This window comes from Netta rufina (genome assembly GCF_964035555.1).
Source record: "Netta rufina genome assembly, chromosome: 11".
Lineage (NCBI taxonomy): Eukaryota > Metazoa > Chordata > Aves > Anseriformes > Anatidae > Netta > Netta rufina.
The window spans coordinates 4898646-4926544 of NC_140134.1; the positions used below are offsets into that span (position 1 = coordinate 4898646).

The following is a 27899-nucleotide window of genomic DNA, read 5'->3' on the forward strand; positions in this document are numbered from 1 at the left end:
TGCTTTTGTTTGCTCTTTTTATTAGTCACCGTTTTAGTAGGTGCAGTCAGCAGGAGTTGAGAGAGAATAACCAGGGATTTTTGCTTTGGTCCAAGGAGAAAATGTGACGTGTTGGCACAAGATTCTATTGTCTCCTAAATTAAGTCAACAGATTTCTTAGACTGTTGCTGATAACAGCATGCACCTTACACAGCAAATCAGCTTTAAGCAAGAAGTTCAGAAGAACAGAAAAAGAGAAATGCTCGTGGCTTTAGGAGCTTTAGAAAGCCGTTTCCATGCAATGAGACCAGCTTTGGGCCAGCAACAAGAGACGGTTATGAAATCCAGGGTGCACCCAGTTTCTCTGGCCATACCTGCTTGTGCTGGTAGCAGGGACAGATTTAATGCAAAAGTTCTTGTTGTATGAGTCTGTGATCAGCAGAAATTCCAGAGTGTACAGAGGTCATCATCGTTCTATATAGAACAATATTAAGATGCAGTACTTTTGGTGCAGCTAACTTTTATTTTCATGAACACTTGTAAATAATTTACTGCCTTTACCTTTGTATAAAATTAAAAGTTTTTTTTTGTTTGTTTGTTTGTTTTTGAGTTTAGTATGCCAGGAAAGAACTGAACAAATATGACCTTCAAGAAACTAGCAGTGTGCAACCTATTTTTGGATGTAGGTAAAATTCACTAGAGCCTTTGAACCAGAGATAGAGTTTTCCTGAGTTTCCTTTGTTACATGACAGTGTTTGAGTTTCCATTTTGTATCCAGGTTTATAGATTCTTAAAATCCATGTTAGTATACATGTAGTATACATGTTAGTATACAGCCTCCTCTTCTCCAGACGAAACAACCCTAGTGCCCATAGGGGAGCGGCTGAGGGCACTGGGGTTGTTTCGTCTGGAGAAGAAGAGGCTCAGGGGAGACCTTATTGCTCTCTACAACTCCCTGAAAGGAGGTTGTGGGGAGCTGGGGGTCAGCCTCTTCTCGCAGATAACTAGTGATAGGACTAGAGGGAATGGCCTCAAGTTGTGCCAGGTAAGGTTCAGATTGTAAGTCAGGAGAAATTTCTTCTCAGAAAGAGCAGTCAGGCATTGGGACAGGTTGCCCAGGGAGGTGGTGGTGTCACCGTCCCTGGGAGTGTTCAAGGAAAGGTTGGATGTGGTGCTTAGGGACATGGTTTAGTGGGTGACATTGGTGGTAGGGGGGTGATTGGACCAGATGATCTTGAAGGTCTTTTCCAACTTTAATGATTCTATGATTCTATATCATCTATATACGAACTGTCTTAACTGTATGGATGATAGCCATGGTTAAGTAGCTTAAAAGTAGTTTGTGAATATGTATAGCTTTTCAATAGTTGCTGAATAATAAAATTAAACATCTTTTCTTCCTGCAGTATCTAGGTCTTTTTCCTGCGCTTCTCATCCACATTAAACCAAATATGTTTATTTTATTTTTTCTTCACAGATTGAAATGCTAAGGAAGAAAGTCAAAGAGAAGGAAGTATTTATCATACAGCTTTTAGAAAAAATTTCTTTCCTAGAATGTGAGGTAAGGCATTATATCATTGTAATTATTTTATGAAAGCCAATAAAATTTGAACAGGTATGATCTGATGTTACCTAAATGCATTTTTATTGTATATATTTGCTGTACTTCAGCAAATTAAACATATAATAGCAGTCAAATGAAGAACGTATGTAATACAAAGTCTCGATACCTCTACTATAGAGACAAATAAAGTTTCTGCTGTTGTTTCTCACCTTCCTGGGACTGTAGATTCTAAAAAGTAGCAGGGAGTAATAAGAGGTGTAGGTATTAAGTAGCCTGGGATTTGAGTGGTCATGAAGGTCAATTTTTCCTGTGCTCCATGTGATGGCTTTATCTACTCAATTAACTGGGATAGATGTACAATTTCAATGCTAGCTTTCTTGACATAGAATTTTATAATGGTATTATAAGTACTTAGAAGCTTCTTAACGAATACAGTTAAGTGTTTTTTGTTTGTTTGTTTTCTGAGAAATAAGGACTCTATTTTCTCAGTAAATACTCTTACATTATTTCTTATGGGGAAAAGCCACTCTAGAACTTTTTTTTTCTTGTTTAATTAATGTAATTTAATTAACATAACTGAAATAAAATAAACTTGTGTTGAAAATTACTGTTTTACAGAATAAAGAATTACAAGATAAATTGGACTATTTAATGGAAAATCAACCAAAGACCAATGTAGAAACCAGAGATGCTGGTGTAGAATGTGATCTTCCATCCAGGTATTTCAATTTTCTGCTTGTTTATAGCAAACTTCTTCATAATGTCCTTTATTGTCACTGTGTTGGTACACTATTAGCATGAACTGTGAAGTTTTGCAAAATTTTCCTAATTTTCAAAGAGGAACTAGTAGGCACTAGGTGTAATATGCTTTAATGACTTAAGTGGTTTTAGATGCAAACGTATTGCAGACCTTCCGGGAATACTTAGTTACAGTAACATGTTTTAAGCAGGTAGTAAAGCTAGAAGTCAAGAGATCTGACTTTGTGAAATGCAGAAAATACTAATGAAACGTCTGCTAGCACCACAGCAGAAGACAATAGACACCACTGCCCTGAGCCTGTTTAATGCTGGTTTCATGCATGCTTTATTCTCTGTGTTCCACCAGATGCATCAAGAACCATTTTAAACGGCAGGTAACACCAACAGAAACGTTTCAGGGCTGCAGAAATTTTTGGAGCTATGCTAGGCCTAAGTGGACAATTGCCAAGTAAACAGCACAGTCAGATTACCACTTCTTCGCCTGTCTCTGTTCTGTGGTGGAGGGTGGCTCTGTAGCCAGGTTTAGTAAAGATTCAGCCATAGTGCCTTCCCTTCTCCTCCTCCTCCTCCCCATCCTCTGTTCCAAACGCTGCACTAGGGTTGTACTGAGCCCTGGAAACAATGCTATGGACTTGCTCTTGAATCTCTCCCCGAGCAAACCTTTGCAAGGAGGGGCAAAACAGTACAGTAATGAGGATCATTGCATAGCACTTTTACTACCAACAGGTAAACTAGTTCATTTTAACTGCACTGCAAATTGAATCATTTAGTTTGAGGAATGTAAATTAGCATTTGAAATCCACGCTAGCATATGAAATGCAAACTAAAATTTCCCTTCCCTATTTAAAAATACACGCATGAGAGTGTTCAGCCTAGAGCAGATTTTAATGGTATGAACTTTGAAACATCAGAAACAGTGCTTTTCACTTAGGACACCAACATATTTTTGCGTCAGGATGTAAATATCTTTGTTGTCCTCTCTGGGTCCCCTTTGTATATTACCACAAATCCTACTTATCTGATATTCTTTCAGTTTTTGAGATTTATCTTTGACTTCTATGCAGTTTTGCTTTTATGGAATTACACTTCACAATTAGTTGCATTCTTAAATTTAATGCTACTATCTTCACTGTTACAGGATCCTTCAGCAAAGCAGCTCTATTGCTGAACATTCCAATATGAGCTCCAGCAGAGCTCAAACTGTCAATTTGTTTGTCAAAGCTGGAAATGATAGTTAATTTCTTAGCTACAGAAATTTAAATAGATATCTTTAAAGACTTTTTAGCCGTGTATATTTGTAGCCAGCATGTAAATTTGTCGGTATCAGTCATGTTTTTTATCAAATATACGTTGTGGCATTATAGAAAAGAAATATGGAACATACCATTGCATTGAATAGTTTAATTTTAGCCCAACAATGTCAATAACGAGGCACAAGCTCATTGTAGTGTCACTTCGAGCCATCTGACATTAATTCTGTAATTTTTGTTTTGTCTCCTTAACAGTACAAGTATTGAGAACAGAAGATCTCCTGAAAGTGCAAGGCCAGTGAGGACATACACCCCATTCAAGAGAGTGTTGGAATTTAGCACAAAGAACAGTACGTCTTGAGCATTCAGGTCAATGTGCTTTCTAAATACAGGCAAATATTTTGCGCCTTTGCAGCTTGATTAGATACATTTTTATCAAGTCATAGAGAAGAACAGCAGCATGGAGTCTTGCTAAATTTATCCTGAAAGCAGCTTTTTAGTAGCTTCATATCTGAAGTTACTACGGACATTAACTGTGAGGGAGATATGCAAGAAGAGGTATAAATGAAACGGCAGTCATTATTGCTTCTTTAGAAGCTGTCTAGTGCAATGTCATTTCAAATAACTGTAAGGAAGGAGTTGTATAGCTGTACAGATTTTCTTCAAATGTGTTCTATTTGTATAATGAATCTCTAATATATTTTATTTTCAATACTGCCAGGGGAAGAATCTGAAACTACCCTGACAGAGGGCATTAATCTGAAAGCTCTCCCTTTGTGTACGAAGTGTGAGGGCTGTTCATTTCTATCATAGAGACCTGCGGAGATTGAGGGCTCCATTCCCCTGGAATAGATCCACTAGTAACCAGCACTCGTTTGATGGAAGGGGAGATGCAACTGGGCTGTTCTCAAAGAATGCCCTCAACACATGCAGATGAATGTCATGTTTGTTGCTCAAAACAGTAAGCGATAGAGCAGCTTTATGATGGGCTTTGCTTTGTTAGATGAGGCACTGGTTTGTACTTGCCAGTCATGGGGTAGAGTGACTATTGGTTTTACATTCAATAGGAATTGTGTAGGATTTTTTTTTTAATTACTTTTGCATTAGATGAAGGAATTCTCACTAAACAGCATTTTGCCTACAGCAACTTGTAGCAGTTTCTGCAATTCCTACAGCAATAGCAATTTTGAATCGGGATTTTGATCTTAAGTAGTTTGTTTTCCAAAACACTTAAAATCTTATCCCTGTCTTCAAAATACCAGCAGGAGTTACTGCATCTACTACTGAACTTATTTAAATATATATAGTGTATTTTTTACATTTTGTTTAAATCTCCTGCCTTTACTGAACTAAAACGAATTTATTAGTATTTTCTTGTAGTGCTATTAACATGAATGCAGGGCAGACTATTTTTTTATTACAGTAACTGCAATAGAAAACAAACAACTTATGTTCTGTATGACTAATACTGTTCTTGCATTGAATGTCAACCCCAGAGGTATTCACTGCCACAAGGCTTCAGAGTGATTGCTTTTGTCTCCAATTAAATACAAGTTCTTAAATACAGCAGTCTGTTAAAATTAAATATACTCAAAGTTGTACTTAAAATAATAAAACTCCCCTCATAATCCCAATTTTATTCCTGCATTATTTCATGGTTTTCTGAATTTGTTAGTTTTGTTTATTCTGTAACTGTGCTGTTTAACTAGTAAATAAAGAAGCCTGGATTGGAGAATGTTTTGACGTAGTACATCACAGGAACGAGAATTGTGTGATGTAATTAAAGCTCCAGCTTTTATGCTTAGATCATCCTCTATTTGCATGTAAGTTATTTTTTTCTCTTATGACATGTTCAACTCTTGAGGACTTTGAATGGTTCTTACTTTTTAGAAAGTCAAACACAGTACTGTGGGTTGTATTATGCATAGAATTCAAGAGAAACTGCAATCAAAGTCATTGACAAAAAGGTAAAATATCTACTGTATGAAGTAAGCCTGTAATCTTTATTGGGATGGAATAGCATTTCTTTTAAAGAGAACAATGCATAATTACAACAAGTTAATAGCTATAAAGGAAACTCATTTACTTTGCATGTGATAAATGAGTGAGAATGATCTCATAGGTATCAAAAGGCCAAAGAAAATCCCAGCTGTTGCATTAGTGAACAGAAATAATACCACACATTTGCTTAAATTGCTTACCTCTTTTAGCTGTAAAACTTTTTTTTTTTTTTTTGAGCTAGAAAGGGCTTGAAGAGAAGGTCCCTGAGAATTAAGTCAGCTGCTCCCTATCAAAAGTCCTTCAGAGGAAGCACCCTCATTATGCAAAGCAGAGGAATAGTCCTATAGTCTTGCACCACAATACCAATGACAAGAAAACAGCTGTAGTCTTAACCTGCATTTTTGATTGAAAGAAGTTTTGGTGCTTGAGTGGGTTTGAACAAAGTTCCCAAGTAACAGTTAATTTGATCAATAACTGAGTTAGTTAGGTTATGAACAGCCAAGATCTTGAACTGAAACTCTGAATGAGAATATATTTAAATTGGAAGTCTATGTTGATGAACCTAAAAGATGATGGGTAATCACCCAGCCCAAATTTCAGGCACAAGCTTTGTACATGTGTATCGTATCTCCCTCTAGTGGCTGATAACAGCAAAAAGATTTGCTGATACTTGGACAAAATCAATTTTGGAGAGAAATACTAGAGACTAATCCTGTCTGTTCATATTAATATCCATAAGGGATGCAATCTCAGGTCATTGCATAATGCCTGTTACCATTTTATGTGCCCAAAAAGTTAGATTGTATTTCAGAATTTTAATTCTGAACCATGGTTGGTGAGTTACCATCAAAACAAAATGAATAGATGAAGGCTTTATTTATAGATCAATGAAAATGCAGGTTGTTGTAAAAGAAATACATAGACTGGAAATTTTAAGTGTTATTTCTCTGTCTGGTTTTGGCCAGAATTCAGAGAACAGAACCTGGTAACTGAAGAGCTCAGAGAACGGTAGTAGAGACAAGGATGAATCAAGATGCTGTTCTAATGCAGTCTTCAAAAGGAAGTTCTCTCTGTTTTTAATAGATTTCTGAATATCTCTCTGAAAATATTGCAAGATATTTGAGATTTGCAAAGTTATAATCATCTGCTCAAAATTTTGCCAAGACTGCAGCAATCTTTCCTGCAAAAGTGTTCTGTGTAAACTGTCTTTGTTATTTGATGACAAATGTCATTTTTTCAAAATATAACAAGGATTGAAGTTTATACTGTATTTTAGAGCATTTTGATATTTAGTGAGATGTATGAGCATTATTTGATTGGACTATTAGTCTAAATTTGGTAACTGTGAAGAAAAGGAGAGGAACGGTATTTATATAATTGTGTTACATGAAAATATAGGGCTTTCCAGTCAAATCAGCAGCCATGTAAATTAGCAGAAATAATAACAAATCTGACTGAAAAGACTGTAATGCTTCAGTATAATTCTTTTTCAGTTTGTGATTGGATAACTTAGTACTATAAGACTAGAAACTAGTAAAATCTCTGTAAACATCAATAAAAGCCATATAGTTAAGTACCAGAAAGTGCATTAAATGTAAGTCAATTGTATGACTTCATTTGTACCATGGTAAGTGTTCTACTGTGATTCCAGTTCTTCTGGAAAGTATTTTGGGATACAGTTTTCATATATGCTGTATAAATAATGCAATTGAATTGTATGCTTTTAAAACATCCTGTATGTAAGACCTGAAAAGGTTAAATTGCAATAAATATTGTATTTAAACTTTTTGTTCTGTTATATAAACACTCAGAAATAAACTTACCTTTAAACCTTTAAAACTCTTACTCTACATAATTGTGTTTGTTCAAAACATGTATGAATGCAAAAGTGGTTACTCTGCAGCCTTGACGTTCTTGTCAGTGTTTCCTTTGGCAGATGTGCTCCTGAGAACAGGAAGACACTCCCTTGCTAAAGACTAAAGACTCTTCTCAAAGCCAAGTAAAAAAAAAGTAGACAAACTCTTTTATGAACTAAAGAACTATTGACGTGCACAGGATAAACAAGAACTGGGCAATGTAGCACTCACAAAAACAACAAAAATCTTCAGATCCCACAGATAACATCTGAACACATCTGGGGTGATGCTCTCCAACTTTAAGAGGAATACGATTGGGATGAATGTGGCACACTTTCTTTTTTCTTTTCTTTCTTTTTTTTTTTTTTTTTTTTTTTAAGTTTATATCCATTCATTGATGATAGCAATTTATCTTTGAGGCAATCACAGTTAAGCAAGCCACATCAACTACTTAAGAAGAGGTTTGACAAAAATGACAATTACAGTGTTGCTGGTTTGTGGTGCTCAGCTGTAGAATGTGAAGGTTTTTACTTGACTAATACTTCCCTGTGTGTGTACTCAGAAGAAATTGCCAAAAGCGCCTTGTAAAATCTTGAGATCGACAATGTTCAGTGCTGAAACTAGAAAATAGGATTCTGCAAGTTGCAGTCTACAGCTTTTGGGAGAGGCTTCAAATCCTCATTTTGACATCCAAAGGCTTTTACTCATGGATGGGTAAGCAGATAGGTAACAAGTTAGTACTTTCTACATTAAGTCTGTAATTCTGTACAGGAAACACCTGCTTCAAGAATGGAGGTGTACATGCTGAACTATTTCATTCCACTTGCATTTTATTTCATTCCTATTCAGCATTTGGAGATTTTTGTATGTAGAAGAAGAAATGTGCTTAAGAGTCCTGAAGAGTTAAGGCCCTTCCAACTCTACCAACTCTAGTTTCACCACTAGAACATGGAAGAAGCATGGGAAAACAAGACAAAGGTGGTAGAAGTCATCTATAACTTCAGGTATGTGAAAACTTCCAAAAATAGAAAGAACCTGGTGGATTAAAGAAAAAAAATATGTAAAAATGTGCACCTATGAGTTTATAGTATTCTGTAAAGGTGTGTATGGTCTGTAGACACACTACAATAATTTGAATTGCTTCCCAAATGTAAACCACTACACTGAAAGGTATGAGAAAACATAGGATAGCCTTTACAATGTTTTTGTTTTGTTTTTAGAGAAGTAAGGTTAAGGAAGGAGTTTTTTTCCTTTAAATTAAAGAAAATAAACTATTACAAAGATAAATCATGCTGATTTTAAAAATTCATTAAAAAAAAAAAAAGTGAAATAGAAAAAATAGTACCAATATTTGGACTGAAGATGAATCATTTCCATTATCTGGGGAGTGGTTTACTCTGTGTAGTTTGATTCTACCTCCCCTGCCCCGCACTATTTCCACCTAGCACCAGAGAAACTATAAGTATGTTACCCGTCTCAAAGCCTAATTTCTAAAGTCGTCTTTCCTCCTTTTCTTAGTAAAGAGAATCATGAGTAATATTTATGCATTTATTAAAACAGAAGAAAGGAAAGGAGGACAATGGAAATTATACCTGTAACAGAAAAGAATCAAGAGTGTTAGCTTTATTTTTAATACCAGTTTTGCACAGACCTGGATATTTCTGATGGAAAAACATTTCCATGTGAAAAATTTAGGCAGGTAACTTCACAGCTATCTCACTCAAAATGCCACATGACTAGAATACATCAGCTGAGTGGTACTTGTCATTGGTAAAACAGAAATACAAAAGGCACAGACAAATGGCTGTGCAGTGTTCCTTGCAACTGGTGTAAACTTAAACTTAAAAAAAAAAAAAATCTATGCTAGAGCAAGTTACTTATTATTTGAATATCTTTCTTTCCATCTATATTATACACAACAATGAATACTCTTGGGCCACTAGAACCGTGCGTTATCCATGAAAGAGATTATGGTATTCCAAAACTTAACACTTGAACTTTAAAGATGAGCAATATTACTTCCCAATGACTGGGACAAATAAATTTCTGGGACAAATAATGACTTGGTGAATGATGTTCCAAGTGAGGATACAGAATGATCGATCATGATCCCAGCAGTCATGCTACTAGGACACTTTACCCTCTTCATCTTCTGTTTCCTTTTTCTGTGTTTATGCAGGTTAGCAGATAAACTAACTCACCAGCATCACTTTTCTGCATATGTAGTAACAGCAGTTGAACTGAGATGAGCCATCATCATGTGAGTGTAGAGCAGATGTCAAATAAGATTTTTCCATTTAGACTCACTTCCACATGGGCAGAAGCAGTTTCCATGCCCAAGCTTCCCATTTTGTCCAGTGTGCGCAGGAGAAAGAGGCTAAAAGGAAAGATTAAGCATCCCTTCGTGCAAGCTGCAAAAATGCTACGTAGACAGCATAACTTAGGATGGCATTACAGAGGCAGCAACTCGGAGAACTTGTGTTCTACAACTGTGAGTGATCTCCTGGTAAGGGGAAAGAAAAAAAAAATATTTTTTTTTCCTCTTCCCTGAACTCTTAAGGAAAATTCCCTGAGTGATTTTCTTGGGAAATGATTCAGGTTGTACATAGCAGGCAGCAAAATGTTCTCTTCAACTAGGCACTTAACTTGGCTTTTCTCCCCCCGGTCGTGGTATTTTTCCATGGGTAGCTGCCTACTTGATTAATCTCATTTCCCCTGGTCCTCAGCCTACCCCTTCACCTTCCAGCTGAGCAAACAAAGGGCCGGGCAGCCATTTTAAAATGCTTCCTCCTCCATCCCTGCGGGACAGGCCTCTGCTCATCCTGTTTGTGAAACAGCTGCTTTAGCCATCTCGGAGAAATGTCTCTGCGCTGTGGCACGCACCATGGAGCCTCAGCTGGGACCAACTTCAGCGGGCCCAGCTCTGCCTCCTGGGCGCTGCTGTTCGTAAGGACCTCAGCGCTGCTGGATGGAGGGGACATGGCGTTTGTGGTGCTAAGGCAGGGGGATGGAAGGGACATGGTGTTTGTGGTGCTAAGGCAGGTGGATGGAGGGGACCTGGTGTTTGTGGCGCTGAGGCAGCGGGATGGAAGGGACATGGTGTTTGTGGTGCTAAGGCAGGTGGATGGAGGGGACCTGGTGTTTGTGGCGCTGAGGCAGCGGGATGGAAGGGACATGGCGTTTGTGGCACTGAGGCAGCTGGATGGAGGGCACCTGGTGTTTGTGGTGCTGAGGCAGGTGGCATGCGGGGAGGTGAAGGTTGTGTGATAATTTGAGTTTCTCTATTCGCTCTCTGCGTTATATGTAAGCGCGTTTAAACACCACGTAGAAAGAGAAATTGTAACAAAACCCTGAAGGCTGCACCTCGAGTGCACCCTGCACCCTGCTGAGAGGCACCCAGCGGGCGGGCAGCGCGAGGCGTTACTCGGCCAGCACGCCGAGCAGGGCAGGGCGGAACGCTTCGCCCCGCCTTCGCCTTCCTCCCAAGCTTGGCCCTGCCGCCGCGCCGTGGCTTCCGCCAAGATGGCGGCGCCCAGGGGGGCGCGGAAGCGGCGGGCATGGCGGCGGCGGGCGGCCTGCGGGGCCGGAGCCTGGCCGAGCTGCGGGAGATGCTGAGGCGGCAGCGGCGGCTGCTGGCGGACCGGTGAGCGCGGCGCCGGGACGGGACGGGACGGGACGGGCAGGCCTCCCCGCCGCCTCCGCGTAAATAAGCGTCTCCTTTTCTTGTAGGAAATTCATCGAGAGGCTGCCCGATAAGGGTAAGAAGATCGCCGATCTCGCCGAAAAGCTCCAGCTCGCCATCCTGCAGGAGGAGGAGGCGGCGAGGACGGCGGAGCTGCTGTCTGCTGTCAGGCTGGAGCTGCAGGCAAAGCAGGAGGGGGACACGCAGAGCCGAGAGCGTTCCTCAGCCCCGAGCAGGAACCCTGCTGTTAAAGAAGCTCCCGAGGTGCCTTCCCAAGAGCAGGAGGCTGAATGTGTTGGGCAAGGGGCCACAAAAACAGCTGTAGGAAATCAAAGGACTCTGGGAGATGATAAAATAGAGACTGTTCCAAAAGATCAAGGTCTTCTTTGTGAAGTTGTCTCCCAGCCAGCTACAAGCAGTCACATGAGAAATGGTGGGCAGATATCTCAGAGCAATGCTGATGATGGTGCAGGGAGTACAGGTGCTACAGACAACAGAGATACGTTGGTTGATGCCTTCCAAAAAGTTACTATTGCAGATGGTGATAATAGTGAAAAAGTATTGGAAAAAGAGCAGAACGTGGCTAAGCATAAAGGCAATATCTTTGGAAGTCTGCACCCCAAGACACCGCATTATATTGAAGTTCTAGAGTCCAGAGCCAAGAACCCAGTCATAAAAAAAAGCAAATTCAGAACAAATGTGTAAGTATTATTAGGAAAAAAAAAAAAAAAAAAAAAAGAAATAATTGACTTGTATAAAATTGGAAATGTTGCAGAAAAAGCATGGTGAGTTTATTTTCTTATAGTGATCCAAGGGATTTAAAGCCATGAGACATCATTATATGTTAACATACTGGCTCTTTAGCGTTAAGTACTGCACAGCGTCAATACTGAATGGTGATTTAATTCAACCAATTTGGTAAAAACAAAAGTCATAAATCTTCTTAAGCTACAAAGCTCTTAAACAATTGGCAAAAATTTGTTCTGAATTGATTCTAGTATTTATAAAACTTTAACAGCAGGGGGCCTTTTGCTTTTCTTGCATCTCTACAGAAACTTCAGTTCACATTGTATTGGCAATAGAAACAATTTCTATTTCCTTGGACTCCCAAAGCATTGCTGTTTGGTGCTTGCCAAATCACTGGCCTACCTTTTTTGTTCACCCTCAGGAGTAACTTGTGATATTGTTTATCTGTAGAGGTGGTGTATACATGTATTACTAAGGAGAAGATTGATCTTGTTATTTATTTGTGGATGGCGGCACAACACTCCATGTTTTCTTTCAACTTTTCTACTCTTGCATGATGAAAATAAGTTTTAGAACTGAAGCAGTTCAACCTTGTATTTCAAATACGGTCACAGCTTTTGTGTTTTATTGCTTGTAGATTATCAGGAGAGCAAAGCGGATCATCGCATGGTTCCTCATCCAGTCAGTCACCTGGGGGAGTTGGCTCTCCAATTACTGCTGAAGAAAGACGACTTCGAGATAAGAAACATTTGAATGACATCACAGCAGCTCGGCTACCACCACTTCACCATGCCCCTGCTAAGCTATTATCCATAGAGGAATCCATAGCAATTCAGATACAACAAAAAGAAGCTTATGAGGTAAGTATTTGTGATTTAGTCTGAAAAGTAATTACTTAATTACTACACACGCACACAAAAATATATATATAACATCTTTGATACTGTTGAATTTGGTGATGAAATTGAGATTGCCAGACTGAAGAAAAGCACTTTTTCTTGTATTTGAATTTCTTAAAGCTGTGATTAAAAAATGTATTTATCCCTTCTGAAACTACTATTCCTGCATTAATGAAAATTTATTGTCACACTTCATGTGGAGTTACGTTAACTTCATTACAGTCTCTTTACCTCTAACTAGAAAGTATAAACCTTGCCTACTAGCCTTTAATTTGCTTTCAGTCCTTCCAGAAATGAAAGACTAGTAGTGTTTGGTATTCTTAAAATAAGCAAATAGCTGTATTTGCCTTAGTTTATGCTGTGCCTGAAGAATCCAAGTTCTGAAGTTCTTCAATGTTAAGGGAATTTCTTGCTAAATTCTCTTCTAATGGATTTTGATTTTAACTTTCTGGGTGATGCTGAGCTAATGTTTCAAATTAGACAGTACAGTAAAAGTGTTTGTTGCTACTTATTGTATTACAAGCACTTGCTAATATAGTCTTCTTGATACTTGAAGGGAGATAATTTATTTGTAAAATGGATTTTTTTTTCTGGGGTTGCTGAATGAAGAGCTATTGCTACATGGATACTGTACAAGTCTGCTATATAGACTGATTTTGTTCTGTTAAAGCTGTCATAAGTATATCACAGATGAGGACTGCCAAAAGGAGATTTTCGGCTTTTTAACTCAAAAAAAAAAAAAAGTCAATCTTCAGATATCAATGGCACAATTATATACTAATGTAAAAAAATTTTTCACCAGTTACTAGAAATTTTAACGTCTACTGTGACGTTACTGATATTATTACATTGAGTTTCTCCTCTAGTATATTTGTTTGATAAAAATGACAAAAACACTTCTAACTTAATTCTTTTATTTTTTTATTTTTTTTAATAGGAAATGCAAGCCAAGCTTGCAGCACAGAAGCTTGCAGAGAGATTGAATATAAAAATGATGAGCTTTGAACCAGAGGGGGAGGCCGCAATGCAATACAGAGAAGTGAGAGATGAAGATTATTTTTCAGCAGAGGACTGAATTCAAGAAGGGATGTCTGAGGATGAACCATGTAGCTGATCATTCTGCAGTACTTCTTAAAACCCAGACGTGAATATGGAGAGTCATTGATCTAGTCAGTTATTTCTGAAAATTTTAACATTACAGCTGTGGGAAGGGTTCTTTATAAACCTTATATTTATAAGTGTTAAGTGGCAACCCCAAGTGTTATTTGGAGACCTTTTTAGGAGCACTCGGGGCAGTTAAGCCTTGTGGAAAGCCTAATAGTTTTCAACTATAGTAAAACAAGCTCCTTAACACACTTTTGCAGGCTATGATGAAATCATCTACAAGAGAAGATTTCTTCTGTGAAGAAATGTGAGTGCAAAGGGCATCATAACTCATATCCATAAAGTTAGCTAAGGTGCCTGTGAACTGCTGGATGGAAACTGCATGTGTGAAATGTATGCATGTATGTCTTGTATAAATGTAAGATACTTCCTCTATTGAGGCATAAAGTATTTAAGATGATCTTCCTTTTACCATATGGTGACAATACATGCCTGGTTAACTAAGTAATTTGCAGCCTAACTGTCACACACTTGTCTTCTTATCACATGAGAACTTGTTTCTGTGCCCATAGCTTAAAATAACACATTTTGCCATTGTACTGTAAATAGGTACAAAATTTCTTTCTTTTCTAATTCAAATTTTGTTTGGGCTTTAAGGGATTCTGCTATTTCATTTTTGGAGATTACTGCCAAGCACATCAAGAGATCAAGTTAATCTGAAGACTTTAATGTTTTTATTAAAGGCCTCAGTGTTTTTCCATATTTTTGTACAGTGCTTTCAAACTTTGGAATACTATTTTTTCATAGTTTGATACTGTAAATTAACAGATCCACCCTCTGGTTTTCTTAGAGAAAATAAGTTCTGTGTATTTTGCAGATTTATCTGTTCTTTGAAGATTAAAACAAAAGTCTTCCTTATTGTAACATTTTCTGCCTTTCATTATGAATTTTGCAAGGTTAGGAACACAAATGAGAGGTATTGTGCAATGATGTTACGCTGCTGACTAGCATATTCAAACCCTGTTATGAGTTCATTTTAGTTTTAAAAAAAAAAACAAACCAACACACATTCTCAGATTCCATGTCTGGCCTGGCAAAACCTGTTTTCTGAGGTACTCCAGCAGCAATGCATAAGGGGCAGCTCTATGTGAAAGGCTTCCCCTGGATGTGAACATACTCCTGCAGGAGTGGTGTCCCTGGAAACCAAGATAGGAGGCATTCAAAAAGCTGCATAATATTTAGAAAAGGAGGCTGAAAATCCCTACCACTTCTTGAGTGCATAAAGAAGTTAATGCTATGAACAGCGCTTTACAAGCAGGCACTTACTCTTTTCCAAACACTCCATAAGCTCGTAAGTAGTCCCTGTGGTACAGTCCATGCCCTGGCACTGCAGTTTGACAGGCAGAACTGCTGCTAAGCTAATACGTGGCTTTTTTTTTCCGCTATGTCATCTGTGATGCCTCTTCCTATACCCTTTCCTCTCACTGTTTTCTTTTTCTAATTGTTTCTTGGCTTCTGGACTCTGCTTTTCCCTTCTCCTCATAAGACTCATCCGTTCCTAAGAGCAAGTTCATATTCTACATCTGCACCACCCATTCCCTTTTGTATCACATATCACTTCCAGCTAAATGCGAACATATTAAACTTGCGCCATGTGTCGTGCATCTTCCTGCCATTGTTATCTCCTCTTGCTTTCTGCGGGTCCATCTAAATAACCAGACACCTTCTGCATACCTCAGTCACTTGAGTACCTTGTGGAGACCTGAATGTCTGTGTTTTCTGCAACAGCTGCTCTCTTACTGAGGCTTCTCATGCTTTCTCATTTCCTATCTTGGTTTCAGACTGCAGATTGTGTTGGTGTTTGCCACTTCCAGGCCTTGTGACCTTGTCCTTACCACGTACCTCTCCTGTTGAGTGGTTGGTTTGTTTGTTTTTGTGCTCCTGCTTCATCCTCATGGCTTCTTACTGTCACTTGTCTTCATCAGCACTGATTTTTGGCACGTTTTCAGTCTTTCAGACCTCAGTTCCCATATTGATAACCCATGTGATCCCTCCACTGCATGTGTTTCTCTCCCCAGCCTCTTTCTTCAGTGTGTGGCTCTGGCTGCACAGGAGGCCAGTGGAGCATTCTTCTCTCGTGGATGCAGGTCACCTCTCAGATCACCGTTGCCATCCCTGCTCCCTACTACTAGTCTGGTTGAGTCTCGTCATTGGTCTTCCCTTTATTTCAGTCTGTTGAACTTCCTGAGGACAAGGGGCATCAGAGGCCTTTCCCTTTGCTGCTGCACAAAGCACAGGTTGTTACCATTTCCAGGCCTGTGTGTATCTGTCCCTGTTAAGATCATCACCCTTGTCGTATTGCCTGGGCTGTTGCACCCTTTTCAAGTTGTGTGTGGTTTTTCCATACTGGCTTTTCAGTGCTAAAGGAATTTTCACAAAGCTGCGCAGTTAAGAATTTGTTTTCTAGATTACTGAAGTCTATCTTAATGTGGGTTTCATAATAATGAAAATTACATTCTCTTCAGTGTGTTTTCTAGGCTTTTGCTTTCTAAACTTTGTGATGGAAGCTGTCATGAGAGGTTGTTGTTCCCAGATTCTGAATGCAGATGTGTACTCTGTGCTAAGATTTTGTGAGTGGCAGAAAAGCGAAGTTAGGTATAAAGAGTCCCATGATAAGGAGGATGTGCAATCCAGGAGCTTGTTACAGGTTAGAGAATAAGAGGGTGAATCCTGAATGGTTTAGCCATCCTGAATTAAGTTTCTTCTCACATGTAGTATTGTTACTGTGTATTTCACTGTTCTCAGGTTACAGAACATTTCAAAGCATACACTGGGAATCGAGGATCTTGCTCTGTTTTATTGGAGTGAACTGTTTTGTCGGAGTGGACTGTTAATCTGGCAGAAAATAAAGAATTGAAATTGTGTTTTTGAAATTCTTGTGTGGATAATGTTTTGTTTTGACCATGTAAAGCTTGCAGTCAAATTTTGGGGAAAGTCAGGAACTCTTGCTTCAGTTGCTTAACAAGGAAAACACTGGAGATGAAATTAGAAAACATTTGCAGTGCAAGGAAAGAAAACTTTTGGGAATGTAAATGCGTAAGAAATGATCTGCAAGACCTGAAGCTGGGCAGTCATGCAGGTCTGAAAGATGGCAGACAGAGCTTAAATGATGTGTTGCAAGTCTGAGAGCTATAGCGTGTGAGGCAGGTAGCAATCAGTGTGGCGGCATCTGCAGTCCCTTGATTTTTGCATTGTCTAAAACATGGTAGGAGGACCTGATCCCCAGACTGCACAGAAGGAAAGTACCTCTTGGCAAATTTCTGTTCACAGCTGTGATATTTCCTGAGGTTTCCTGAACATGGGGTCTGGTTTGCCAGCTGTGGGGATAGCATGAGCGATAGGATTTAGCAGCCTAAAAATTTATGTTAAGTATTTGGGAAATAACATTTGAAAGAATTAAAACTCTAAATGCTGCTGTACTTTAACTTTTTATTTATTTATTTTTTTAATTTAAAGGCTAGAAAAGATGCCGAGGTTTTCATTGTGTATTAAGACTTAGACATAAGTGACAGATCAGCATTTCTCTGTTAGTAGTTTTTGTTTCTAGGTGTCTTACAATCCAAAAATAAAAGTAAAGAGCTGCAAATTCCTGTGTGGAAGAAATGGAGCCTGCAAAGTGAGGGAATTCAAAAAGTAGAGCTCTGTGTTACAGAGTTTCTCGATCTGTCATAGGGACACTGTATCAAGAGTCAGGGAAAAAAACATTCAGACAGCACAGACTTAGGAATTAAAACTTGTGTGGAAAGACATGGCAAATCTGGTCATACTCGGTGTGCAACCTCTGGGCAATAGTTTTTGTGTTTACTTAAGCTCACAGACAATCCTATATCGCAGACACACCACAAGCTGGCAGCCTTTAGCAGCCTCGCAGAGGACCTGACTAGCCTGAGCTGCAAGTAGAGATCTAGCTGGCTGCTCGCTTTGTGCAGCTCCATTGCAGAGCTGGATCCAGAAGGCTGATTGTAATCTCAGTTGTGTACTGTGCTGGGTTTTGCCAGTGAGAATGAACTGTAGTGGAGCCCTCTTTGGAACATTTTTGGCCTAATTTGAGTAACATCTGGTTTATCATCTGCCCCTAGCAAGTTAGTGCCTGTAAGGAATATCCTTGGGCCAGGCGAATTGCAATGAATTCTTGACCTCTTTTTTTTTTTTTTTTTTTTTTTTTTTTTTTTTTCCTAAATGAGTGGCATATAAGGGATGGGGAATGAGAGTCCTATGTTGGAAGAAGCTATTCCCTATCCTATGGACTTAGCTGTAGCAAAAGGTAGCATTTTCTGCTTTGCCATCTTTGCTTCTTTTTCAGAGCAGTGTAGGAGGTGTAATTCTTCCAAGTGTCTTGTAAGGACAACGTTTTCAGGGAGTGGGTCTTGCACGGTGTGGTCTTGTTCCGGGGAGGTGGTAACTGGACTGTATTTTTCCTGAGTTTGTGGTTCATGTTTTGTTGTAAATCCACAGCTCTTGGGGTGGTATGTGTGGAGATCACCACTGAGATTTCCTCATTTCCTAGTGTTTGTTTTCGGGTTGTGAACTCCCACGTTCTGGGAGGGAAAGGGAAGTAGAACGGACAGCTGTGTGAAAACAACATTTATTTTGCTGTGTGTTTTTTTCCAGTAAGCTAATGATTGTGTTTTATTCTCACACTTCTGCAGTGCTGTGTCACTGCTGACATTGTTGCGGGCAAATGTTAGCTGACTCTAGTCCAAACATCTTCCACTCATGTTGACTTTCCATGGGATATGAGTGTCTAAGTCCATTTGACTCCTTTGTAAATACTGTAATCGTTATTCCATATGTATGCAAAGCTTTGGAGGCATTAAGTGATCTTTTATTTAAAAAAAAAAAAAAAAGTTTTGATCGTTTGGTTATTAAGATTTTACTAAATGGGCCCTTGGTTTGGTGAAGCATGAAAGCATGTACCGAAGTCAAGGCTCGATTCCTCTAGGACCATTTCTATGCAAGTGCTCTGTTGAACTGGGATATTGGCTCTGTGTTCTGTTTAATCTCTGTGTGCAAGGGAATACATGAGGAACAGTTGGGAAGCAATTACTGCATGTGAGATGACACAAACAAGCACAGTTAAATGTACATGGGAAGCAAATTGATTTTTAACTTGCTAGAATCACTGGACTAAGTATTTTACTGTTAATCATCCAAACGTGAGTGAACATGTCCTCTAGCATTAAGTATAAGAATGATCTCTAGTCAGGGAAATTTAGAGGAATTTAGAATTTAGAGTACTAGGTGACACCCTCACCACTTTTGTTTCAGGTTTGGTATTGGGGGCCATAATTGCTTCACACACAAATCGCCACATCTCCACTGCAGTCATGGGGGAGATGAGTGAGGCTGTAATGCCTAATGAACATATACATATTTCTTCCCCCTATCCACACAGCTGGTATTAATGTAGTTGCTTATTAGATCAAGGCAATGATATAATGTGGCAAGCAGTGGCAGTCTGAGCTTTTGCTGAGTCTGAAGCTGAGCACTTGATAGGAGATATTTTTGCATACTTCTGCTGAATAGAAATTTCAGTTGCAAAAATTCTGTCCATGTTTTTCTTCTGTTTGTTTGGTTTTTGGTTTTTGTTTTCAAAATATTTGTTCAGTCGTTACACAATGCCAGTAATGCATATGTTTAATTTATTCAGAGGTTAGTCAGACAGTAGTGGGAATACCCAGCTCTGATTAGAACAGTGTGTGATTTCCTGCATCCATCTCTGAACTGGGGCTAGGATCTGTATGTACTGCCCTCCCAAGGAATGCCGTTTGCATGCAATCCCATTCTGCAAGAAACTATGGGATTTTTTTTATTATTATTATTATGCACAAGGAATTGCAACTGAAACTATAGCAGCAATGACACCACTTGTAGAAGATCTCAGTGAGAGAGAATGACGCCTAGCGAGGCTGAATACTTGTAGCTGCTAGGACAATATCTGGTAGATGCAAACATCCTTCCCAAACTGACCATAGCAAGTGAGAAGTAAATTACATAATCAATGAGATTTTATTTTCCGAGTCATTTAGACCATTACCCACTAACGTGAGGTGTCTGCTTTTACTGATCAATTAGATTTAAAATGGATATCATTCCTACCTCAGGAGAGGGACCTGTTATATATGGGCACTAATATGAAAACATCAAATGGCATAGGCAGTATTTTCCCCAGGCGCTTCATGTTTCTACTTCCATTTATATTGAATTGGCATTGATTTTCTTGTTTTCTTACAAATATTTAAAAACAAATTTTCCAGAACTTGCCTACAAACCAAATGAACCAACTCAGTTTGGGCAACAGGTATATATGTATACATGTGTGTGTGTATAAATGAGCTGTTAGTCAACTATTTACATTTGAATGTAGGAAATCTTCAGAGACTGTGTGATAGGCTCTTTCTGTTTAAGTCACTGTTATGCGTGTCCTGTGTTGTCTCCTGGTTGCTATAAAAGTCTCAATGCAATTGTGGTTTCCAGAGCTACAGATCCATCAATTCCAGTTGTAATTATGTGTGAAATTACTTTGTCATTGGCTTTTTCCCTGCTTTTTCCTGAAGAGGGAGGGGGAAGAAAAAAAGCAACACAGATTCACAAAATCCTCATTTTACGTAATAATCTTTTCTTTACTGACCCCAAATTATTTCATATCAGTTAAAAGTTCTCATTCCTTGGTTTCACATGCATTTGTCTGAGCTGCTTTAAATTGGCATTGTACTGATTATAGTACTGCTTAAATGATAGCCGATGATAAATATTACCCTTGCACAGACATAGGACATCATCATATGTCATGTCTGCAGACCTTTTTTTTTGCCTGCACAGCAGATTTTTGTGGCTGTGAGCCAGGAATTTTAATGAAAGAAAACATCAAAGATGCAGAAGAAATGAGAATATTAGTCAAGGAAGATACACAGTGATGCTCTCTGATAACCCCTGGTAATTGACATTAGAACTATGTGGGAGCAACTTAAATAAACATCTGGACACTGAGTTTAGACATTTCCAGTGACAAAACCCAGACAGATCTTCTGGACTTGCAATAATAAATATTTCAGCGCAGTCTACATGAATCAACTTAGAATTCTGTTTTCAATTATTCTAGTTTTATAAATATATCATAGTTAATTATTCAGGGATTGAATTTCTTTTGAAGATTAAGGAATTTGATGTTTGCTTCATTCACATAAAGTTCCATTTTTTATTTATACCAAATTTACTTCTGTTTGTACAAAAACAATAGTGCAAGCTTGCCAAAAGCCATTAAAGCAGAATGCAACTGAACTTTTCCTGGGGTGGAAGGGCCTTTTCTGGAAATCCTGACAGTGCACTGTAATTCATTCCAGCTATGGAAACCACTTAAATTGTGCTGAAAAGAAAATTATAAATAATAATTTTTAAAAGTTATTCTAAATACTTTTAAATATATATTTTTTAAATTTTTATTTATTTTTGATAATACAGCAGTGCTAAGAATATGGTATCCCATACAGACACTGAAGAAATGTTTATATGTACTAAAGTATATAAAAGAGATAGCAATAAAACTACAGGACTGAGTGAAACACTGGTTGCAGTCCAGATCTGATCCTTACAACTGTGGTGAGGGAATAGTTAGTAAATGCATGCTCAGTTCTTGTGCAATTTCTATATTCTTCAGCAAAGCTTCTAGGGTGGGCTGTACTTGCAAAATCACTTATTTTGGAAGGAATGAATCATGCCTCTGAGGTTGCAGATGTATTTACTCATTATGTTAAAATGACTACATTCGTGTAATTTTTTTTCAAAAATAAGAATTTTGAGATTACCTCTATCTTTGTTGCCAGCAGCCCTGGACAAGCTGAGGGATTCTTCAGAAGGTGATTTAGGAATAATCTTTATTGCCACCTTCAGCTTAATTTATGCTTCCCCACAGCCCAGGCTGTCAACATCAGCACATTGCCGCAGTTTCCTGCTTCGGCTGTCACTAGAAGCAGCACTAGCGTACCGTGGCTGCCAGTGTTGTTAAGCCACTGGTTGAGTTATGCTATACCAACAGGTTAAGAAGGTTTTAAGGAACAGCTATGTTACCCTGACCTACACACCACCAGCCTCTTCAGAGGTGGAATTGGTGGAATTGTGTGCGAGTACAATTTAGAAAGTCTCTTTGATGCTTACTCTTAAGATCAGTGTGTCCTGAGTCTGGCCTAGGGTTCATAGGGTGCTTCTGGTTAGAAGGGACCTCAGGGGTGCTGTCATCCAGTCTCTTGTGCCAAGCAGGGTCAGCTGTAAGGCCAGATGAGGTTTCTGAGAGCTTTAATCCAGTCTGGTATTGAAAACCTCCAAGGATGGAGACTGCACAACCTTTATGAGCAACCTGTTCCCATGTGTGACTGGCCTCTGGGAAGAAAAGTTTTCATTATAACCACTTTGAACGAACATCTCCTGTTTCAGATTATGTCTATCTCTGTCTATTTGAGAACCTCTTGATAGGTACTGGAGGGCTGCTGTTAGATCCCCTCAGAGTTTCTCCTGCTCCAGGCTGAACAGGCACACTGCTGGCTGGTGCAGCTTGCTCTCTACCAAGACCCTCAGGGCCTTTTCAGCAGAACTGCTTCCCACCTTGTTGTCATTTCTTGGCAAATCATAGCCAAGCTATTAGGAAGCTACAGGCTGACAAGTGTATTGCACAGACTCTGATGGGGAATTTATTCAATGCTGTTACAGCTCTCCCAGATCAATAAAATACGTTTTCTGCTTTCATATTTTGTAAAAAAAAAAAAAAGTAACCTAGGCTGGTTATCCCGATATCCTGAGCCTATCTAAAATGTCCATGTTAATTAAAAAAAGGCAATTTGGGCTTTGTAGCCCTTTCTACATACCATAAAAATGATGGATAGGGAAGCACAGTGAAAGCTATAAATCAGCTTTGAGTCGGATAACCTAATAAGAGCATCTCTTCAGCAGTTTCACCTTTTGCTCACTTACGTGTAGCTTGGTAATTCATTTCCCCTAGTTATAACCTTGTATTTATTAGAATACCTCATTTCTTATTGCTGAAACTATGTGCCAGAAATTTGTGGTGTTATAGTTCAGACAGTGTAATCTACTCGTTGTTACAGGAACACAGACCAGGAAGACAAATTTTTCAGAGGTTTATTACTCAGGTGCATTTGAGGAAGACGTAGAATAAAGCTGAATGGATGTCGCTAAGAGGAAAATATGGATTGTGACTATAAAGACAAAATTATTGTAAAAGAGGAGTTATCTGTTGAATAATCTTCTATGGGAAGGTGACTGGCTCTCATCTGTGGGACTTTAAAATGTACTGGACAAAGTTCTACTGATAGTAGAGTACAGTTCTGCGTGGGCCAAGTAGAGGAGTAATCAGGTTGTGCTGTTGTTTTCTGTGCTGCTTCATGCCATAATTGCAGCATATTCTTCTCTTACAAGGCAGCCACTGTTTTCAAATCTATTATTCTATTGCTAATTAAAACCTGACAGCCTGGTTTGGCAGCCTTAACTCTCATGGAATTTAATAGAAATTGCTCATCAGATGCTGAATCTGAAATACATTGACAGTTCTGGTTACCTCCTCCAGTTTTGTTTTCTGATCCTGCTGAAAGGATGGGGCAGTCTGGGTAATCTCCTTACTCATCAGCTGTGCCGTGTTTCAACATTAATTGCTTTTTCCCAAGAATGAAAAATGCTTATAGAAAACAGTAATAAAATCCACTGCAAATTATTTGTAGCAGATGTAAGTTGTGTTTATGCATTCTTTTTGTGCTTTGTTTGTGTAAAGACAAAAGCATTCAGACTACGTGTCTTGACCCCTCCCTTGACTCAAACTACCATGCAATAGAGAGGAAGTGAAGTTTATGGGTTTGTTCTTAGTGGCTGCTGAGACACTTAACATATGTGGAATCATAGAATCACTTACGTTGGTGTTATGTCATTTCTCTACTTGGGTATTTTTATTTTCTAAATGGTATATAAAGTTGTAGAGAACCAAAGACAACAAAGCTTTAAGTATATGCTTTATAAGCCAACTTTTGTACTTCTGTGGCATGCACCTACACTATATACTGAGAAAATAATTTTAAAAAGATGAAAAAATATTTTAATCAAGTGTGTATTTCATTACACCATAATGCTACAATTTGGCATTTTGTTAATAGCACTTTGTAAAAGAAAAACAAAAAACAACACAACAAAACAACAACCAACAAACCAAAGCTAGAGCACAAACAGCATATATTGTTATTAGGATATCAGAATCCTCCTGCAAAACAGAACACAGGTCAGGTATATTAGCCAGACTTTCAGAGGAGCTCTGTTCTCTATCTTACCAGTAGCTGCTCAGGGTTATCAATTGTGTTTGGCTTTTGGCATAAAGGGAATTGGCAAAGCTTTTCAGATTTCACCCATTATGACTGTTTTATGATTTATCACACTCATGTTCCACAGAAAAGGGGCTCTGCATTTTGTTTTGTCCTGGAGAGAGATCAGACTGTTCTTTTACTGGTGATTTGAAGATCTGTGGGAGACTGTCACCCGAACTGCACATTTCCTACCTTTTAAAAACAGGGAGATGAGAGATAAAGTTTCATAGGCCTGGAGGGAGCAGCAGTTTGTGTTTCAGCCTGTGCCACATCTGTCAAACCCGTCTATGTGATCTGTAATTTTGTGCAACAGCTTAGGAGGCCAGAGCTCCAGAGAATGTAGTGTGCTTCCTCTTTTGAATGTCAGTGTGTAAGAAAGAATAGCGCCAATGTATTTGGGGGCTCTATGATGCAATGATGCAGGGATCAGTATGAAAGCCTAGAACACCTTTTCCAGCCATGTTAGGAAGGGGAGCATGACACTCATCCTTAAACCTAGGTTACAATTAATCTTATGTTCCCTGCTAAATTGATGTCTAAATAAATAGCTTTGCCACTGGGACTAGAGGAGATGTGAGAGTCAGATTACACTTTATCATGGAATTTGATATGAAATCCATACTTTGTTGCTTGGACAGTGAGATGGATGTTTGTGGTAGTAATATAAGATGATGTTTGTAGGAGTGGTATATGTCACGGGGCTGCCCTGGATCATATGACATTTAAATACATTACACATGGGCTTTGATCAAGGACCACCTGGCCATGTCTGGCCAGTAGAGAACCAGGACACTTTCTGAAAGACACTCTCCACTTTACAGCCTGTCACTGCAAGAAATGTTTTCTTGAGTTATGGTTTCACCATCAGTAATACCGTGTAATACTGGATCACCAGCTAGTACTAACTCAACCAGGATAGCACATGGATGCACAGTTTATTCCTATTTATCCGGAGAGGACTGTTGGTTATGTTGCCTCTATGTTTTTATGCCAGCTGCGTAAGGACAGGCTATACTCGATATGGCACAGAGCCCTCCAGGACAGAGGTAGTTTTTCAGAGCATCTGGAACAAATATGAACCTTATGGGGTCAGTTTGAACCAGTGTAGCAGTTTTTTTCACATACCCAGTAGTGTGTCTTTGTGGTACAGACTAGCTGCTTAAAATCAGGCTTGTCTGTCAGATTGAGCTGTGACCTTAGTAAAATCCCAATTTGTGCTTCTGTCTGGAGAGTTGATGACTCCCTGGGATTATCCACTGCAGAGCTATGTCATGCACGATTTTTTTTGTGGCTTTGTCATAGTTCATTGGTTCAAGGCTGCCATAATAATTTTAAACCCTAAGGTAGAGAGAAAACACTTTATATATATGTGTGTGTGTGTGTGTGTATGCATATATTATATATGTATATATAATTATATTTTTTATTCCCTCAAAATTGCTGTACTTGCTGTAGGGCTTGAAAATTGTAACTGTTTGTTTTCATAATTAGCTGGTGTGCTCCTGGTGTAGTGCCATTAGAGACATCGGCATGGCACCAGGCAGCACCACAGCAAGCTGGCTGGTGTGTCAGGGTGCTGGAGGCAATATAGTTTCATTAGCTGGTGGGTTAATGAGGCCATGCTAATGAATTACATTGTTCTAGGTAGCTGTACTCTCATGTCAGTAGAATAAGCACCTAAGATTTTGAATTTTGAATATTGTTTAAAAGGGTTTTAAAATGTTTAGTATTTTTACTGGAAAGATAGAGGTGTATGTGGCCTCTGATACTGCTTCTGTTTCCATTGCTCAAAGAATACAACTGGCCTGTTCACAATTTCTGGGTAGCAGCTTAAAACCAACATAAAAACGTTTTTGAAGATTTATAATGCCTGTTAAGCTAGGCTATCTGGCATAATCATGTAATTAAATATAAATTCTTTCAAGATACTTAGTTAAATATCAGGCCTCTTTAGGGAGTTTAAGAAGAAGGAAAATGCAGAAGGGGAGTAACTGCCCGCGAGTCACCCCTGACGGAGAAAATCCAGGCCCCAATTTTCAGCCCAGGGATTTCTCACAGGGTTCGTGAGGGGACAGAAAAACTTGGGGTGACAGAAGTCAGGCCAGTGGCCGCGGCGTGATGCAGGCCGTGGGGAGCTCAGGCAGATGGGAGCTGCCAAGTGGGAGACTCATGGCCCTGTGAGGCACGCTGAGGAGATGGGCCCTGTGGGGCCTGGCGCCATGAGGCGTGAGGAGCACGGGCCCGTCAGGCGCCCTGTGGGGCCCTGTGGCCGTGGTGGCTGCATGGCAGGGCAGGACACCATGGCCCCCCATGAGCCCAGAGAAAAGCTCAGTGAGAGCTGAGGAAAAACTTTAAATGGGCCATAGCCTGAAGATATTATACTCTCCCTGGCTGACAGCCTCATTCTGGAGATCAGCCAGGGAGGATGAGAATGGGGCCCTTGGGGTCCGAAGATATTAACAAAATAAATAACCCCGACCGCAGCACCCCCTTCCACTCCCCTCAGCACATTCCACGGAGGAGCCAGGAGCACCCTTCCTCTCCCGCTGCCTCCTGAGGTAAATCAGACACACCACGTCTGCTTCGTATTATTAGAAAAGGGAAATGAAAAAAAACAATGTAAACACTCTTACAATTGCTGCGGAAACTGGATATAACCAGGTTATTCAAAGGGAAAAAATTCAGCCATCCATATATGCCAAGTTTGCCTTCACATCTGTTAATTGTAAGGGGGTGATTTTAAAACAAGAGCAGTCATGGTTTAGGGCCTAGCTCAGCACAGAGCTGGCCTCTGGCGGGGCTGCAGCAGCAGGGCTGATGCTTGGCGTGCTGCGTCGAGCTGTGAGGCACCCTGGCCCGGCCTCAGCCAAGAAATTATGACTGTTGTAGTTGGTATTGTGGTGGTGTTATCCTAGTGGCATTAAATGGTAAGAGGAAACGAGCAGTGCTTTAAAATCTTTAAAGAACAGAAAATATCACTATTGTTCCTATTATGACAGTGTGATTGGATTGTGTTACTATGTTATCACATCGCAATTATGTATATCATCCATAACATCACGCATCTAAGTTCAATGCAGTTATTTTAACATCAAATAGCTGGTCTTTTCTTTCTTAAAATATTTATTTTAGTTTAGTATGAACACAAGTTTAAGCTTAAAATCAAGACAAGTCTTGTTTGGCTCAGCTTACTCAAGTAAATGAGAGTTCATAACAAGTTTTAGAGAGCCATCATCTTTTTACTGAAATGCTGATTTCAGTAAGGAAATAAATATCAAAATCATTAGCTCAAAATTGCGATGTTCAAGTTTCTTATTTGTTGTCTTTAAATAATATCATCCCATGAGAAACACAATGTTGTAATTGACCATTATTATATTGTGAGCTTTACAATATTCTTTTTTTTAAAATTTTTTTGGTGTGTTTTCTTTTTAATAGTCCATCCTCTGAAGCTGTTATATGTGAAAATTTTGGTTTCGTTTGTGTAAGGTGATGTTTTTGTGCCTGAAATCCAAAACCATCTGTTCTAGAGGTAAAATCTTTTCTTATCTGTCAATTAAAAAGAATCCAATGCTTCATATGGAGAAAAAAAATCTGCCAGTCCCCATGATTTTCTGTTTGGAAGCTGATCCATGAATTT

The 27899-nt window shown here is 39.1% G+C and overlaps 1 protein-coding gene across 1 annotated transcript in view; it reads left to right on the forward strand.

Moving 5' to 3' along the window:
- MYZAP (myocardial zonula adherens protein) overlaps nucleotides 1–16735 on the forward strand; it is a gene marked incomplete at its 5' end in the record, with an annotated part of 56805 nt that extends 40070 nt beyond the window's left edge. The window contains 9 exons of the mRNA XM_084293509.1: nucleotides 1457–1540; nucleotides 2162–2262; nucleotides 3808–3902; nucleotides 5262–5328; nucleotides 10247–10642; nucleotides 10897–11052; nucleotides 11139–11792; nucleotides 12476–12698; nucleotides 13675–16735. Coding sequence (XP_084149635.1) covers nucleotides 1457–1540; nucleotides 2162–2262; nucleotides 3808–3902; nucleotides 5262–5328; nucleotides 10247–10642; nucleotides 10897–11052; nucleotides 11139–11792; nucleotides 12476–12698; nucleotides 13675–13812 — 1914 coding nt within the window. The 3' untranslated portion in view covers nucleotides 13813–16735. The remainder of the gene's footprint in view (nucleotides 1–1456; nucleotides 1541–2161; nucleotides 2263–3807; nucleotides 3903–5261; nucleotides 5329–10246; nucleotides 10643–10896; nucleotides 11053–11138; nucleotides 11793–12475; nucleotides 12699–13674) is intronic.
- Nucleotides 16736–27899: the final 11164 nt, after the last annotated feature.